The following is a 14,975-nucleotide window of genomic DNA, read 5'->3' on the forward strand; positions in this document are numbered from 1 at the left end:
AGGCAAGCGCGCGTGTGTTATACGTGCCAGAAGCCGGGTCACTTTTCGGCGCAGTGTCCAGAAACAAAAAGAGAAGTCGTGTGTTTGTCATTATGTAGCACTGACGAGAACATGAAGCTTCTCGAGCCTTACATGCGAGACTTCCTCGTGAACGGGAAAGAGTGCCGAGTGCTTCGTGATTCCGCAGCTACAATGGATGTAGTTCACCCCTCTTACGTAGAACCCGATATGTTCACGGGCGAGTGCGCATGGATCAAGCAAGCAGTGGAAGCTCATAGCGTGTGTCTGCCCGTAGCAAAAGTGCTTATTGAAGGACCTTTCGGAGCACTTGAGACGGAGGCCGTAGTGTCATCTAGGCTGCCCCCCCAGTACCCGTACCTTTTTTCGAACAGGTCCGATCACCTCCTGCGCGAGAAGGGGCTTTTTTTTGGTGAGGCTAGCGTTCAGGCCTTAACCAGACCGAGAGTTCGGGAGCTCGCTGCAAAGGCGGTAGTTGCGGGGCCGACGTTGTCGAACAATGAGAAAGGGTCGGAGGCGCAGCAAGCTGATATTCCGAGCACGTCAGAACTGGATAAAATTGAGCCTGTAGCTTTGAAGGCACCAGGTACTGGAGAGGAAATGCCCAACACGGGAAAGTTAAAAGAGCTTCCGGTCGAGCTTCCGGGACTAGGCTCAGTGACGAACAGGGAAGACACTGATCAGGTCATTAGTGACTTACTCAGTAAAGCACCGCTGTCGCCTGAGCAGAAAACCGAACTTCACCAACTTTTACAAGAGTTTCAAGGTCAGTTCTCTGAGAGGCCTGGTAGGACTTCTGTCCTTACTCATGATATAGAACTTACCTCCCCAGAGCCAGTACGATCCAAGGCGTACCGGGTGTCACCCCGCCAGCGCGATATTATGGAGGCTGAGGTAAAGAAAATGCTACAGCTCGGTGTTATTGAGGCGGGTGAGAGTGATTATACCTCCCCCTTGATTTTAGTTGAGGTACCTGGCAAGGAACCTCGTCCTTGCGTCGACTACCGCAGGCTCAATTCCATCACTAAGGATCAAATTTATCCGATCCCTAACATCGAGGAGCGCCTTGAGAAAGTTAGTAGCGCTCAGTTTATTTCCACCCTAGATCTTGTCAGGGGTTATTGGCAGGTTCCACTTACAGAAGAGGCTAGTAGGTATGCGGCGTTCATTTCACCAATGGGAACATTCCGTCCTAAAGTTTTGAGTTTTGGTTTGAAGAACGCGCCATACTGCTTTTCAAGCCTCATGGACAAAGTGTTGCGAGGACAGGAAGAATTCGCATTACCGTATTTAGACGACGTAGCGATATTCTCCGCATCCTGGTCTGAGCATATGGCACACTTGCGGGCAGTGCTAACCCGCCTGCGCGAAGCGGGCTTGACAGTCAAGGCTCCCAAGTGCCAATTAGCACAGGCCGAGGTTGTCTACCTCGGTCACGTGATTGGACAGGGTCGTCGCCGCCCCTCTGAAATAAAGGTGGCCGCTGTGCGAGACTTCCCGCAACCGCGCACGAAGACCGATATTCGGTCGTTCTTAGGTGTCGCCGGCTACTATCAGAGGTACATCCCCAGGTACTCCGATATCGCGGCTCCCCTGACGGATGCTCTAAGAAAAACAGAGCCCCAAACAGTCGTCTGGAGCGAGACAAAGGAAAGAGCTTTTAGCGCCCTAAAGAGCGCCCTAACAAGCCAGCCTGTGCTACGATCGCCAGACTACACAAAAGGGTTCGTTGTTCAGTGCGATGCTAGTGAGCGAGGCATGGGCGTTGTACTGTGCCAAAGGGACAATGGAGAAGTGGAACACCCCGTCCTGTATGCTAGTCGTAAGCTGACCTGTCGTGAGCAGGCGTACAGCGCCACCGAGAAAGAGTGTGCGTGTCTCGTGTGGGCCGTTCAGAAATTGTCATGCTACCTAGCCGGCTCGAGGTTTATCATTGAGACGGATCACTGCCCTCTCCAATGGCTGCAGAACATCTCTCCCAAAAATGGCCGCCTCCTGCGCTGGAGCCTCGCTTTGCAACAATATTCCTTTGAGGTGCGTTACAAAAAGGGGAGTCTCAACGGTAACGCCGATGGCTTAAGTCGAAGCCCCTAACGTAGGAATCCGCCTCAAAGTTGTTGGTTACTGATGTTTTCTTCCTGAGGCAGGATTTTTAACATATTGCTTTTGTTTAGTGTTTCAAAGTGATTATGTGCTTTCTTGTGCAATTTTCCAATTTGTGGACGCGTTCTGAGTGCTGCTTGACTACTGTATGGAACTAGGCAGTAGTATAAAAGGGGAAAGAGCCTGGCAGAGCTTAGTGAGGGTTGTCTCGTGCTTGCTGACTGAGCGGTTGCGTTTCGGCGTAGTTCTAACGCTTGCTGGGAACGAGCACAAAAATGGCAACTCTCCTGAAGTGACTTTGCAGTGCCCTGTGTGATCCTGAACCTGAGAACGAGGCCTTCTCTGTGCGCTGCGCTCAAGCAACGTCGAGGGACGACCGGTTTCGTTTACAAGCATCATCGAGCGACATCCCTCTGGACAGCGGATGCAGTCCCCTGACCATCGGGATCTCCTTCTCCCGGCGGGGCGGTCTGTTACGTCTCGCCTACAACGCGCGGTATAGCCGGCGCGGATGCAACGGACGCCGCGGCTTCGTTCATCGCGGTCGCAACGCCTCCCGCCAAGCGCGTCCAGGCAGGTTTCAGTGCCTCGTGTCGTCGTGCGTGCGTGTGTGTGTGTGTGCATGCTGGTGCCCACGCTTGTCAAAGCGCGGCAGCCGGGGAGAGAAGCTCCGCAACTGGGAGGCGAGGAGGTCTGACCGGCGCCGGCCAGGCGGACGCGCACGTCACGCCTGAACATGTTCAAGCGTCGCCGTATCGGATGACTCTTCCCAAGCCGCTCCTTCTTGCCCTCGACTCCGAGGGTATATAAAGGGAGCTGCCCCGGACGCCAACGAGAGACTTCGATTTCTTCATGCGAGTAACGTGGTCGCCCTGACCGGCTGCTCTTTTGCGATGCCAGAATAAACAAGTTGTTCTGTTGCCAGTCGACTCATCCTTTGCCGGGACCTTCGGATGTTTCCAGCTTTGCCCCAGGCCGCCAGGCCAACGCTACCCTTGGGGCTTGCAACCCAATTGCAACACCAGCTGTGCGCCATTTACGGGCACTGGTTGGCATGCCTTGCTACTCTTCCCTATCCACATTTTTTTTATTTCTGCTTCGGCGCCACTGAGCGTTTCCATCCGCGCGGGTCTTCCGTTCTTCCAGCGTGCCAAAACTGCCGTTGCTCACATGTTCACAGTTACGGTGGTGAAGGCTCTTCACACTCAGCTCTCCCGCTCATGCGGTGTGGAATACAGTAGCGGTGGAGCTCCACCTCCAAAAAATAGTTGCCTTGCCATTGTCTCAAAAGCAAGCAACCATTGCCAAGTCTTTCACCAAATAAATTTACCGTGATGCAAGCAATTCTTGTTAGTTTCTTTGGGGGTCATTCTATAATTCGATCTTTCGTATAGTTTGAACATTTCTTTTCAGTCCATTGAAGTACGAATTAACGAGTGCAGTCAGTGACTGATTTTTCATACTCGGCAAAACGATAAAGGTGGTCCAAATAATCCAACAATACAAAAAATGCATGAACTTCAAAAAAGAACTTTACTGAGGGAAAATCGGTTTGAAAAATATTGCTGATTTTTGCCTTGTGCTATGTTCTACCAAAAAGCGATTAGCTTGCATTTCAGTTAGAGTTATGCTGCGAGCATGTCTGAGGCTAAGCTGTTTGTGACACACCACATCCAACCGATAATACCGACACCGTTTGTGCGACCCGCATTTCATGAATCGTGTATAAAGAAAGGAACGCCGACCAAAGCTTGTTAAAACGAAGACGTTTCGGCTTCCATACGGAAGCCTTGATCACTCACAACAACCTTTGGTCGGCGTTCCTTTCTTTATACATGAATCTTCTACCCAACCAGGTGAGTTTTTGTCAGACTATAGATTGCATTTCATGAAGCGACTAGCACTTTTGCTCTACTGCCCCGCAGTGCACATCCCTTGCTGCCACTCTGCACTAACATGTTCCGTGCAAGATTCGTCTAATGCTGACTGTGCAAGTCAAAGATAAGAATTCATTTCCAGTGCAACGATGCCTGTTGGACCAGGAGTGGGAGCATGCTGGAAGCAAATGGCTCAGAACACCCCCCCCCCCCCACCCCCAACTTCCTCGCTCCCCATTCTACAGATGGCGGTGGCGTCTGTGCCACGAAGGATGCTCTCACTGTCGCATTTTCAGCGCAATCGCACACTTATCTTCATAGTCTGTTTCTTGCGCTGTCAGTGCTATATGGGTCATCAAAAAAGTTAATGTGTACCGTTGCCTCAAGTGGCAACACTGAGGAACAGAAACTACCATGCCTATCCAGGCGAATCCATCAGGACATTGAATCCAGAATGGAGCATTTCTCGGTGGCGAAGAGTCGGTTTGACAGAGCCCAAAACATCAGTCGTAAATATGTGCACTTTCCTTTGGGGTGCACGATGGTTCTACATCAAAGTCCGAAATATGTCGCACAGGTCCAAATTATCAGAGTCAGAGACAAGAAATCTGTTTGCTACTGTATTTAACCTTCCTTTTCTCCTCCCTTCACCGTGATTCTTGGCATGGCTCTGAGCTCTCAGTACAGACAGAGTACTGGCCTCTTCTTTTAGAAACACAGTTCATTTCTCCGCTTTTTTTGATTGCAACTAAGAAATTGCATCCCATTGTGCTTTGCGTGCGTGCTTTTCCTACAGTACCTAGCGTAGCGTGATTGCTTGGTTGTTTTAAAGTTGCGCTTTGTCAGTCTCGTGCCTTAATCACATGCTGGTGTGTTTTGACACTTGAACGGGCTTCTTGTTCTCAGCAAGAAACGATTCTGTGGCTCTTTCTGCTGGCTATGTTGATGTTTGTCAGGCAGAAGAACACGCATTTGTTGCTGGGAAATTTGCGTTTAAAAATTTTCTTGCTACTCTGTTCAAACTCACGACGTCTGCGTTGAAAAGAACTGTGTGATCACTGTTTTGAAGTTAATGGCAGTGCAGCCTAGGCTGCGGAAACTGCACCGAAAAAACTATGCTGACACACCGCTGTTTGCTTTCAAAGTGGTAGAGAGGACGTAGTAGCGCTAAATAACACGGACGAAGGAAGAGAAAACACAAATGCTAGTTATTTAGCGCTGCTATTACATCCTCTCCATCTAAGCACCGACCAGCTCAGCTTTCTGGCTCAAATTTCAAAATGAGCTGGTGACGGCAACATCTGTATTTCATATTTTTTACTTTTTCCGGCTTACAAATGATCAGTTTTCAAATAAAATAGCATCTTTGTCGTTAGAATGCGGCAATGTACCTATACAGGCTGGCTTTTTTCTTCGGTGCCCAATAATGTTTCTAAGTAAGCTCTCTCTTGACAGACGGTATGCTAGTTGTTACTTCTGTCTAGTGATTTTTTTATGCCATGGTGGTCGCTTTTACGGGCAAGAAAAAGAAAAGGATTTTTGTTCTTTTGTCTTCGCAGGCAAAAAGACTGTGTCGAAGCTGACAAGCAGCTTAATGAAAAGGATGCCAGTACCCTCAGGTCCCGCCTCGACAAACTGGAGGCTGAGCTGCTGGAGAAGTCTCAGCTCTTGGCCGAAACCAAGGGACTGCTCGAGAGCTGCGAGCAGAAAAAAGTGAGCACTGCGAATATGACACGGTGGATCACCGCCTAGTCATAGTGCACCTTTTGCGCAAGCTCGTGCTGCAGAAGAATGAGAATAAGTACCACTGCAGCAGTGGCCTCGTCTCCACTTCTTGGCTTTATGTTGGTTTTAGTCCTTTAATCATAATCGTCATCAACCTAATTGCATCCACTGCTGCACAAGGGCCTCTCCTATTGACTGCTACTTAACTTTTTCCTGTGCCGGCTGTGGATTCCTTATCGTTGCAAACGTCCTAATCTCATTTGTTGACCTGGCTCTCTGCCACACCCTGCTATGCTTTCCTTCCCTTTGTATTCACTCTGTTACCCTAAACTAGTGCTGGTTATCTCTTCGCTTTACGAACTCTGCTCACGTCCATTCCATCATCTTGGTTTCAGCTGTGGTATTTAAATATAACGCATGTTACTAAAGGCATTACAATAGTAAACATATGGCTGCTTGCCAAAGCCATCGCTGAGGGTTGTTGCTGTTCTTGTTGAACCCACGCAGCGGCAGGCTGAAGCACTCCTGGAGCAGCGGCAAGCACAGCTGGGTCGACGAGAAGCCGCTGTCAAGACACTCTCGGACGACATTGTCAAAGGCAATGAGATCATCAAGCGGCTGCAGGGGGAGCTCAGGACCTATCATGCCAAGCTTCGCCTGAGGTACGCACCTGCTGAGCTGAACGAGACGTGCGCAGCCATTCTTCTGCAGATCGGCGATCGTGATGGCTTCTTCCTTTTTTTTTCTCTCTGTGGAGAGAAAAATTGCCCTGAGGAGGTTCACTACCTATTTGCATCTAGCAAAATTTAGGGCTGCTTTGTGGTAATGTTTCTTCTGATGCTGTCGCATCCTTTCTTAAGGTGACTTAGCGTCCGCAAAATTTTTTTTCCTTGCTTTCAACATTGAAAGTTGGCAACAAATATCGGCAATATACTATGTTTTAAGGAAAAACTAATAACTGTAAGTGGACTATATTCCACAGCTCCATTGCCAGGAAACGTCGCGAAGTACAAGTCTCATATTTTGCCTTGTTATCTGCCTCCTAGGCAACCACGATCATTGCCTTAATAAATACTTTGACTTGCAGGTCGGAAGTCATCACCAAGCAGGAAGATGTGCTGACTGAGAAAGAGCAACAAGTTCAGAGTCTCGTGCGCAAGGTTGACGACCTTGAGCTGGCCAGTAAGAACAAGGAGACTGAGGTAGACTGCTTGCGTTGGGCATCTTAATTTTGTTTGCTGCTGCGGTGCAATATTCCTGAGCAGGGCACACTATCGATTAAGTGGTGCATAGTACGGGACGTAGTACTGGTTCTTTGCAGAATTTGTGGAATTCTGCAATTTCTGAGAGACGTTATTGCAACCTTTTGTTTCCTTTCAGGGTTAATAACCCTCTCTGAAAGATAGCCTCTGTGACTGATTGAAAATATTGCAAACTTCTATGCCCTCTTCCTAGGGGAAGTTACAAGTGTCATCTTACTAATATCATCTGTTGTCTTGAGGTCATCTTCAAGTCATCTTCACACCATCTTCTGCTGGGTCTTTGTTGTGCTAGTCCATACTGACCTCCTCCTTGTAGTGAAACTGTGGCAAGAAAAATGTGGTTATTATTATTATTAGTGGAAAAGTGATCATTTTGTACTGTTTGGTAAAATTTGACTATAACCGCGAGAATGTATGTATTTTTTTGCTGAGCTTTCGTTGCAGCTTGTTTTTGTGGCCAGCCCTGCTCCATGAAGTGCAAATTCTTGTCATTCATTCTCACTAAGATCGCTGAAGGCGGGGAGTCTATAAACTAAGCCTGGGTAGCATTTTTGGCTAGGGAGTGGTTCCACATGTAGTGCACTGTTTTTCTGTCATAGGGAAGACCTTTGTTGTGCAGGTACCATTTGGTGAGGGTTAGTAAAGCGGAATCTCAATGCTCTTGTTTATAGTAATGGCAGGATGTTGGTTCCAGCTGGCTCGAACACGACAACGGATGGAAGAAGTTGAGCAGAAGTTAGCCGAGTGTCAGAAGCAAGTCAAGACAAGCGAAAACGGTAAGATGGCACGTGTGTAACCTTGCCATGGCTTGCACAGAATATTTAGCACCTCGTAAGGACCATGTGAACGGCCCTAAGGAGTTTCATTGCCTATTTGCGCCTAGAAAAATGTAGGGCTGCTTCATGGCAAATGTCCAAGCAGAGTTAGCCCTTTAGTGGTGGTGCTAGTGTTCATAAGGTTTGTTTTCTGTGATGTTATTATTTTATTTGCCTGTCAATCAGAACTTACTTTCCAGATGTGCCTTCGTGACGTAATAGGAATTCATATAAAGGCGTAGTCTGCTGACTTTTATCAACTATGGTTATTTTTTTTATTGCAGTAATCGAAAGCTCCTCTCCCAAATAAATGAATACCCGGCTGCGGTGCTGAGAAACTAGGCAGAACATTTCATATGGGAATCTCACTTTCTCATGGTAGTCAGCATCTGCAAACACGACATAAGGGATATTACGACTGCTGCTTCGCCTAGGTGGCGTTCAGTGACAGTAACAAATATGGCATTAACCACGACGAATAGGTTTTATCAAAACTATAGTTGAGAGCACTGAGGTGGTTTCTAAAATACTATAAATAAAATAAGACTGGTGATAACTATTAGAGATGCCAGGAACCACTTTTCAGGCAGCGCCACTGGCAGGGTAGTGACAGCCTATTTTTTCAAACCATTTTAAAAAAAGAGAAAGGGTTTAACTATGCGAGAAACGGTGATTAGTTGCAAGAAGGAAAAAATTGTGTCTATAGTTGCTTCCAGCAAAAATTATGCTATATGGTATTGTGCTCAGTCGTATTCATAAAAATGTATATCAACTCCAGGCAGCGTAGCCCGACTACTGGAGAGCGGCGGAGTTTTAATGTTGCATGGCACAACCATTGGCTCTGGCCTGACTTTCTTTGGCTATTCAGAATATAAGTTAAGGTAAAAACCGCAAGTTTTCCCCTTGCTATTGTCGTCATAGGGAAAGATCCTCAAGAATATGCCAATATTTTTATGGCCGTCTTTGGCAGTAGACTGTTCCTTTAAGCTTCACATTGAAGGAAAACTTAAATCACTTAGGCAGAGAGAAGTAATGAATATATGTTGGAAATTAACACTGTTACCCGCCGCGGTGGCTCAGTGGTTAGGGCGCTCGACTACTGATCCGGAGTTCCCGGGTTCGAACCCGACCGCAGCGGCTGCGTTTTTATGGAGGAAAAACGCTAAGGCGCCCGTGTGCTGTGCGATGTCAGTGCACGTTAAAGATCCCCAGGTGGTTGAAATTATGCCGGAGCCCTCCACTATGGCACCTATTTCTCTTTCTTCTTTCACTCCCTCCTTCATCCCTTCCCTTACGGCGCGGTTCAGGTGTCCAACGATATATGAGACAGACACTGCGCCATTTCCTTTCCCCCAAAACCAATTATCTTATCTAATTAACACTGTTTTGGTTTTTGCTTGCTGTGAAGGCAGCAGTGCAAATGTATCAAATCTCCAATAAGGGAAACCCAGAACGTGCCCCATCTCATAATGGCTAGGAGTGTCTTTTAAGTAGCCTTCTGTTAGGTAGCAGGTGAAGTTCAATTATAAGTAAAGATGTTGCTCTGTTCCTTGTAAAGATTCCGTAAGCTGTAATCAGCACTGAGTCGTGTTTATGAGCGCTTATGAGTGCAAGAGGAAGTATTGGGTGGTTTGCTTGCATTATTTTCTCATCTGAGAATTTTTTGCTTCATGCTAAATTCAAGCTTGTTCACATATATTTCCAATAGATTACTTCATTCTCATACTTGCTCCTACACTTGTTCCCCAATCCTTCCGATCGGCAGTGATCCAGTGGCTGAACAAGCAGCTCAACACATATCAATTGCAACAGGACAAACGAAATAGTCCCGTTGGCCTATCCTCCAGCAAGCAGGTAAGCAAGCTTTCGTTGCTAGATGCGTATGGACGACTACAAGGTATTTTTTTTTCTCTCTTTTATGGAAACATCTAAAATAATGTCACCCCTTCTTGTTTCTGTCTTTCCATCCCAGTTAACGAGTCCAATTGGCTCAAGTCCGACGTACCCAACAGCACGAAACTTTGCGTTTCCTGGAACTGGTGGTGCTGCTGCACCTTTGCAAGGACAGGTATGGACGCCAAGATTCACTGACACATGAATGTGGTCAGTGTTGTGCCCAGGTTTTCCGCATTCCACAAGGATCGTAGCAGTAACAACTTATTGCAGTTTTCTTTGGACTGAATGCTGTGGGTTTTGCTAAAGAGACCACTAGTTGTGCTCCGTTTACAAAGCATTACGGGCCGCTGTGCAGGTTATACGCGCTGGTTTAAGACGAATGTTGTCGTCGCTCTCGAGCACAGAAAGCTTGCAGCCTATTTCCTGTCCCATTATTACTGCAGAAATTTTTTAATGAATATTTTAGCTGCATAATGAACATAACCCTGAAATCTCGTTTTTTGGGGGGTTGGGGGGGGGACACTTTCATTATGGGAGCAAATACGGTAGTCTGGAGCATTGTTCAGGAAAGGAAAAAATGAAGGACAGACTTTTAAACTGTTTTCTTGTTCGGTTAGACCAGTCATCTTCCCAGCAGCTTGTGTGAAATCAGCAGTTTTTGGCCTTTGCATTGCAGGCAGCCTTCACCAACATGACGCCTAGCGGAAGACACGAACCCACTGTGCTTCCCAAGCCCATCAGGCGAGTGCATCTGTTAATGCATGATGTTTGCATGAGTCCAAACAGTGAGTGGGCATGGTAGTGAAATTTGAAAACGGTGTTTGTGAGCTTCGTGCAAAGGCACATTTGCGGGCATTAATTTTTACCATGCCCAGAAAAGGCAGTGGCGAAAAATTTGGGTTGCTGTTGGACGGCAATCTTCTTCTTTAAACCAGGAGTGAAAACTGAAGCAGTCCACAGCTGATTAGCCACGAATCTACTATACAAATTCTGTAGTCAACATTCAGTAGTTTGTTTTGATTGAGTAGCTCATAAACTATGAACCTGTGACGTCACAGACGGAGAGAGCGCCACCTAGAGCAGACTCATCACCAGGGACGCCTATAAAGCCATCCTCCGGCTTCGCACTTCTGGGATTCGCGGCCACAAGAGCATATCAGTGACTTGTGCACTTTGCTTTCTAGGTAGGCCTTTTTACTTATTGATCAATTTTTAGCATATTCCTGTGGCCGCTGATCCCAATTTGCAGTGTTTCAATGGGTGTGGATTTGTGCACGTATCGCGCTCGCATCGGCTCATTTGCTTCCTGTCGCGTACATGTATGTGAACAGAACTATCGATTTAAACCAGGGGCTGGACTAGTCCGTGAACTTTGCCCGAGACCAACTTCATTCCTGCTTTCCGCATGCCTGACCCTACTTTTGCTTTGTGCGGGCGATGTGGAAGCAAACCCCGGACCAAAGATTGATGACGTGCTCGTACTGTTAAAAGAATGCCATGCTGAAACGTCAGAAACACTAAAAGAAATCAAACAGGACTTAAACAACATCCAGGACCGTGTTTCTGTAATAGAGAAAAGTATTTCCGCTGTACTTGATATGAAGAAAAACTTCGACACCGTGTCTTCTTCTGTAGAAGACGTCAAGACTAATATACGCAAAACAAACGATGAACTTACAGGTGTAGTCGAAGACATGAACAACAGAATGAGAAGGAACAACTTGATTATTAAAGGGCTCGCTGAAGAAGAACATGAAGGGTATGCAGAAACAGAAAAAATAGTTAAGGACTTCTTTAGCGATCATCTTAATATACAGTGCGGTGACATCGAACGTGCCCATCGCCTTGGCCGGCCACGTTCTGATCAAGCTCGACCAATTATAGTTAAATTTCTGAACTTTAAATCTAAACTCGAAGCATTTCAGAATGCACATAAACTAAAAGATCTTACGGAACCAAAAGTTTGGCTAGACGAAGACTTCTCCCCGAAGGTTCTACATGCTCGGAAAAAGCTGCGCGACTTCGCTAAAGCGAATATCAGAGAAAACGAGCGCTATTCCGTGAGATTTGACAAGCTTCACATGAAAAATGGTGTTTACCGGTATGATTCGGCAACAGACAGCGTGAAAAAACTTCCTTCCAGGCATACGCCCCCCGACAATTGACAGTGTTCCGCAAAGAAAGCCAACCGTAACAAAATCAAACCAATCTCCTTGGTCTTGGCAAACTTCCGCAGCATACATAACAAAGTAGACGCACTTAAAGCCATTGCACATTCCTGCTCAGCTGATATCATCGTGGGCACGGAAACGTGGCTGACCGAAGACGTTGCATGTCACGACATCGCGCTTCCATCATCGTTTGTGTTATTTAGGAAAGATAGGGTTGATTCTCGACGAGGAGGAGGAGTGCTAATTGCGATTAACAAAGACTTTAATACATCTCTTATTCCTATCGACTCTCCCTTAGAAATAGTCTGGGTTTCTGCTCAACTTGGTCATATGCTTTGCATTATAGGCGCCTGTTATAGACCACCAAGTAGCCATCCTGAGTTTATTGAACTGTTAAACGACGCTATCGAGCAGATCCTTGCCAAGCACCCGAATTGCCTCCTATTTCTAGCTGGTGACTTTAACTTTCCTGCGATTAACTGGACGACGCTAACTGTTGAGTCCGTAAGTAACCGACAAGAGAACATTAACTTCCTTCATTTACTTCAATATCACCAGCTCACCCAAATTGTCCACGAGCCCACTCGCGGTAACCATATCCTGGACCTTATCCTAACAACCCATCCTGAACTCTCAGACATCCACGTCTTAGAAGAAATAAGTGACCATAAAGTTGTGCATTGTTCTCTTCTAATTCCACGGACCGACAAAACAAAAACCAAGAAGCTTATCTACAACTACGCACGTGCGGATGTTGAAAAAATGAACCTGTTGCTGGAAACTTTCACAAGCAGTTTTCAGGCCAATTTTCATAACCGCACGACTAATGAAAATTGGAAGTTGTTTCGTGAGAAACTCAGAGAAATTGAAGATTCATGCGTGCCAAAACGAATGATAAGCACACGTACTAACGATCCTTGGTTCACCGCAGATGTCAATAGGGCACTAAATAGGAAGAAAAGAGCATTTAGAAAAGCGGTTCGATCAAAGGAAGCTACAGACTGGGAAAGCTACAAAAACATTTCCAAAATAGCTGAGAAACAAATTTCTGAAGCCAAAGACAAATTCTTTAATTTTACACTTCCTAGTTTGATCAGAACTGACCCCAAGAAATTTTGGAACACTATTAACCCTAAAAGCGCTAGTATGGTTCCTGTTCTTTTGGATGTAAACGGCAGCCCCCTACCTATAGAACAATGTGCAGAGCAATTCAATAGCCACTTTTCACAAGTTTTTACGGACGAATTGCCCATTTACAATCCTCTCCTGCTTCCTGAGGCCCATATCCAGATTCCCTTTTCACCCATTCACATATCTGCGCTTGGCGTGGCTCGTGCAATTGAACGCCTACCTCACCACACTAGCCCAGGACCCGATGGTATCAACGCGAAACTGTTAAAGATAACCTGCCAGCACACAGCTTTCCTGCTATCTCTCATTTTCCAGCAGTCACTCGATACGACATGTGTGCCAGAAGACTGGAGGTCCGCTTATGTAATCCCGGTATTTAAATCTGGAGACAGGTCCGTTCCTAATAATTACAGGCCGATTTCACTAACCTCGATATGTTGCAAGGTACTCGAACACATAATATACACTAACATTATGACTCATCTTAACCAGAACAACTTGCTTCATAACAACCAGCATGGCTTCCGCAAACATTTATCGTGTCAGACGCAGTTATTTGAGTTAATAACGGACCTTCATCAAGCAATCGACTCTTCCCTCTACATTGACTCCATCTTCATTGACTTCTCTAAAGCCTTTGATCGCGTGCCTCATAACCGCCTGATGATAAAAATACGAAACCTGCAGCTGGACCAACATACCACGCAGTGGATTAACGCATTTCTAACAAATCGCTTTCAGTCAGTTAAGTTAGGGAGCTTCTCATCAAGACGTACAGGTGTTGATTCAGGAGTTCCCCAGGGTACGGTGCTGGGTCCACTGCTTTTCTTAATATATATTAATGACATCACGTCGAACATAACATCCACAATACGATTATTTGCAGACGACTGTGTGATTTACCGAGCAATATCGAGCCCTTGCGACATCGTTGCTCTCCAGACTGATCTTGACGAGCTAACTCATTGGTGCGACAGGTGGCAAATGGTAATTAACGCAGATAAAACTAAACATATTAAGTTTACTTCCACTGCTAGCCCGAGTCCTAATGCCTACACAGTTAATAATACTATCATTGAAAGTGCAGCGTCGGTAAAATACCTCGGTGTAAATTTTAACTCTAATTTATCCTGGAACACTCATATTGAACTGATCACTGCCAAAGCCTTAAAAAAACTTGGTCTTCTTAAACGCCGACTACACCTAGGCAACCAGGAAACAAAAATGAATGCATTCAACATGCTAATCAGGCCTGCGATCGAATACGCGTCAGTGATCTGGAACCCTCATCATACCTATCTTATTAACATGTTGGAATCCATACAAAATAAGGCTGCTCGATTCATCCTTTCCCGTTACTCCAGATACCAAAGTGTAACAGCACTGAAAACATCGCTCCATCTCCCGCCTCTGGTCATGCGCAGAAAATTCAGCCGCTTATCTTTTTTCCACAGTCTTTACCACAGCAACACACCATTTGCAAGTTCACATCTTCTCCCGGCACCGCACACATCGGCTCGTGTAGACCATATCAAGAAGACTAAACCCATTTTCGCTCGGACAGAACGATACAAGTACTCACCTTTGGTCCTGGCTATTGAAGAGTGGAATTCGCTTCCGTCTAGCATTGCGAATATCACTGGAACATCGTCATTCCAAAAAGCTCTTTGGTCATACTTAGAAAATTCCAATGTAGAATGATGTGCGTTTCTAGTTTTGTGCGTTTTGTTTGCTTCAGTGTGTGCGTGTCGGCCCAAACGTTCCTCGAAATGTTAGATGCCATCCTTTTTAACTTCTGAAGGTGTAATTTTTGTTATTTTGATTTGTGGGATTTGTTACATGTGCATTTTTCCAAGCATCTGTTCATAGCCACTTTTTCCTATTATCTTGTACCCTACTTCTTAACTTGTTTATTTCTGTGTTCAGCCGTTTATGCTTTGTGTTGTATATTTAAGTTTTCCTTGATGAATCCCCCCT

General features: G+C 46.0%; 1 protein-coding gene across 2 annotated transcripts in view; it reads left to right on the forward strand.

Moving 5' to 3' along the window:
* Positions 1–14,975, forward strand: part of LOC144111055 (spindle assembly abnormal protein 6 homolog) — a 31,393-nt gene that overhangs the window by 13,063 nt on the left and 3,355 nt on the right. For both annotated transcript variants that reach the window (XM_077644170.1, XM_077644171.1), the window contains exons 10-16: positions 5,558–5,711; positions 6,231–6,385; positions 6,811–6,925; positions 7,680–7,761; positions 9,566–9,654; positions 9,773–9,868; positions 10,373–10,437. In XM_077644170.1, coding sequence (XP_077500296.1) covers positions 5,558–5,711; positions 6,231–6,385; positions 6,811–6,925; positions 7,680–7,761; positions 9,566–9,654; positions 9,773–9,868; positions 10,373–10,437 — 756 coding nt within the window. The remainder of the gene's footprint in view (positions 1–5,557; positions 5,712–6,230; positions 6,386–6,810; positions 6,926–7,679; positions 7,762–9,565; positions 9,655–9,772; positions 9,869–10,372; positions 10,438–14,975) is intronic.

Source organism: Amblyomma americanum, chromosome 11 (genome assembly GCF_052857255.1).
Source record: "Amblyomma americanum isolate KBUSLIRL-KWMA chromosome 11, ASM5285725v1, whole genome shotgun sequence".
NCBI lineage: Eukaryota > Metazoa > Arthropoda > Arachnida > Ixodida > Ixodidae > Amblyomma > Amblyomma americanum.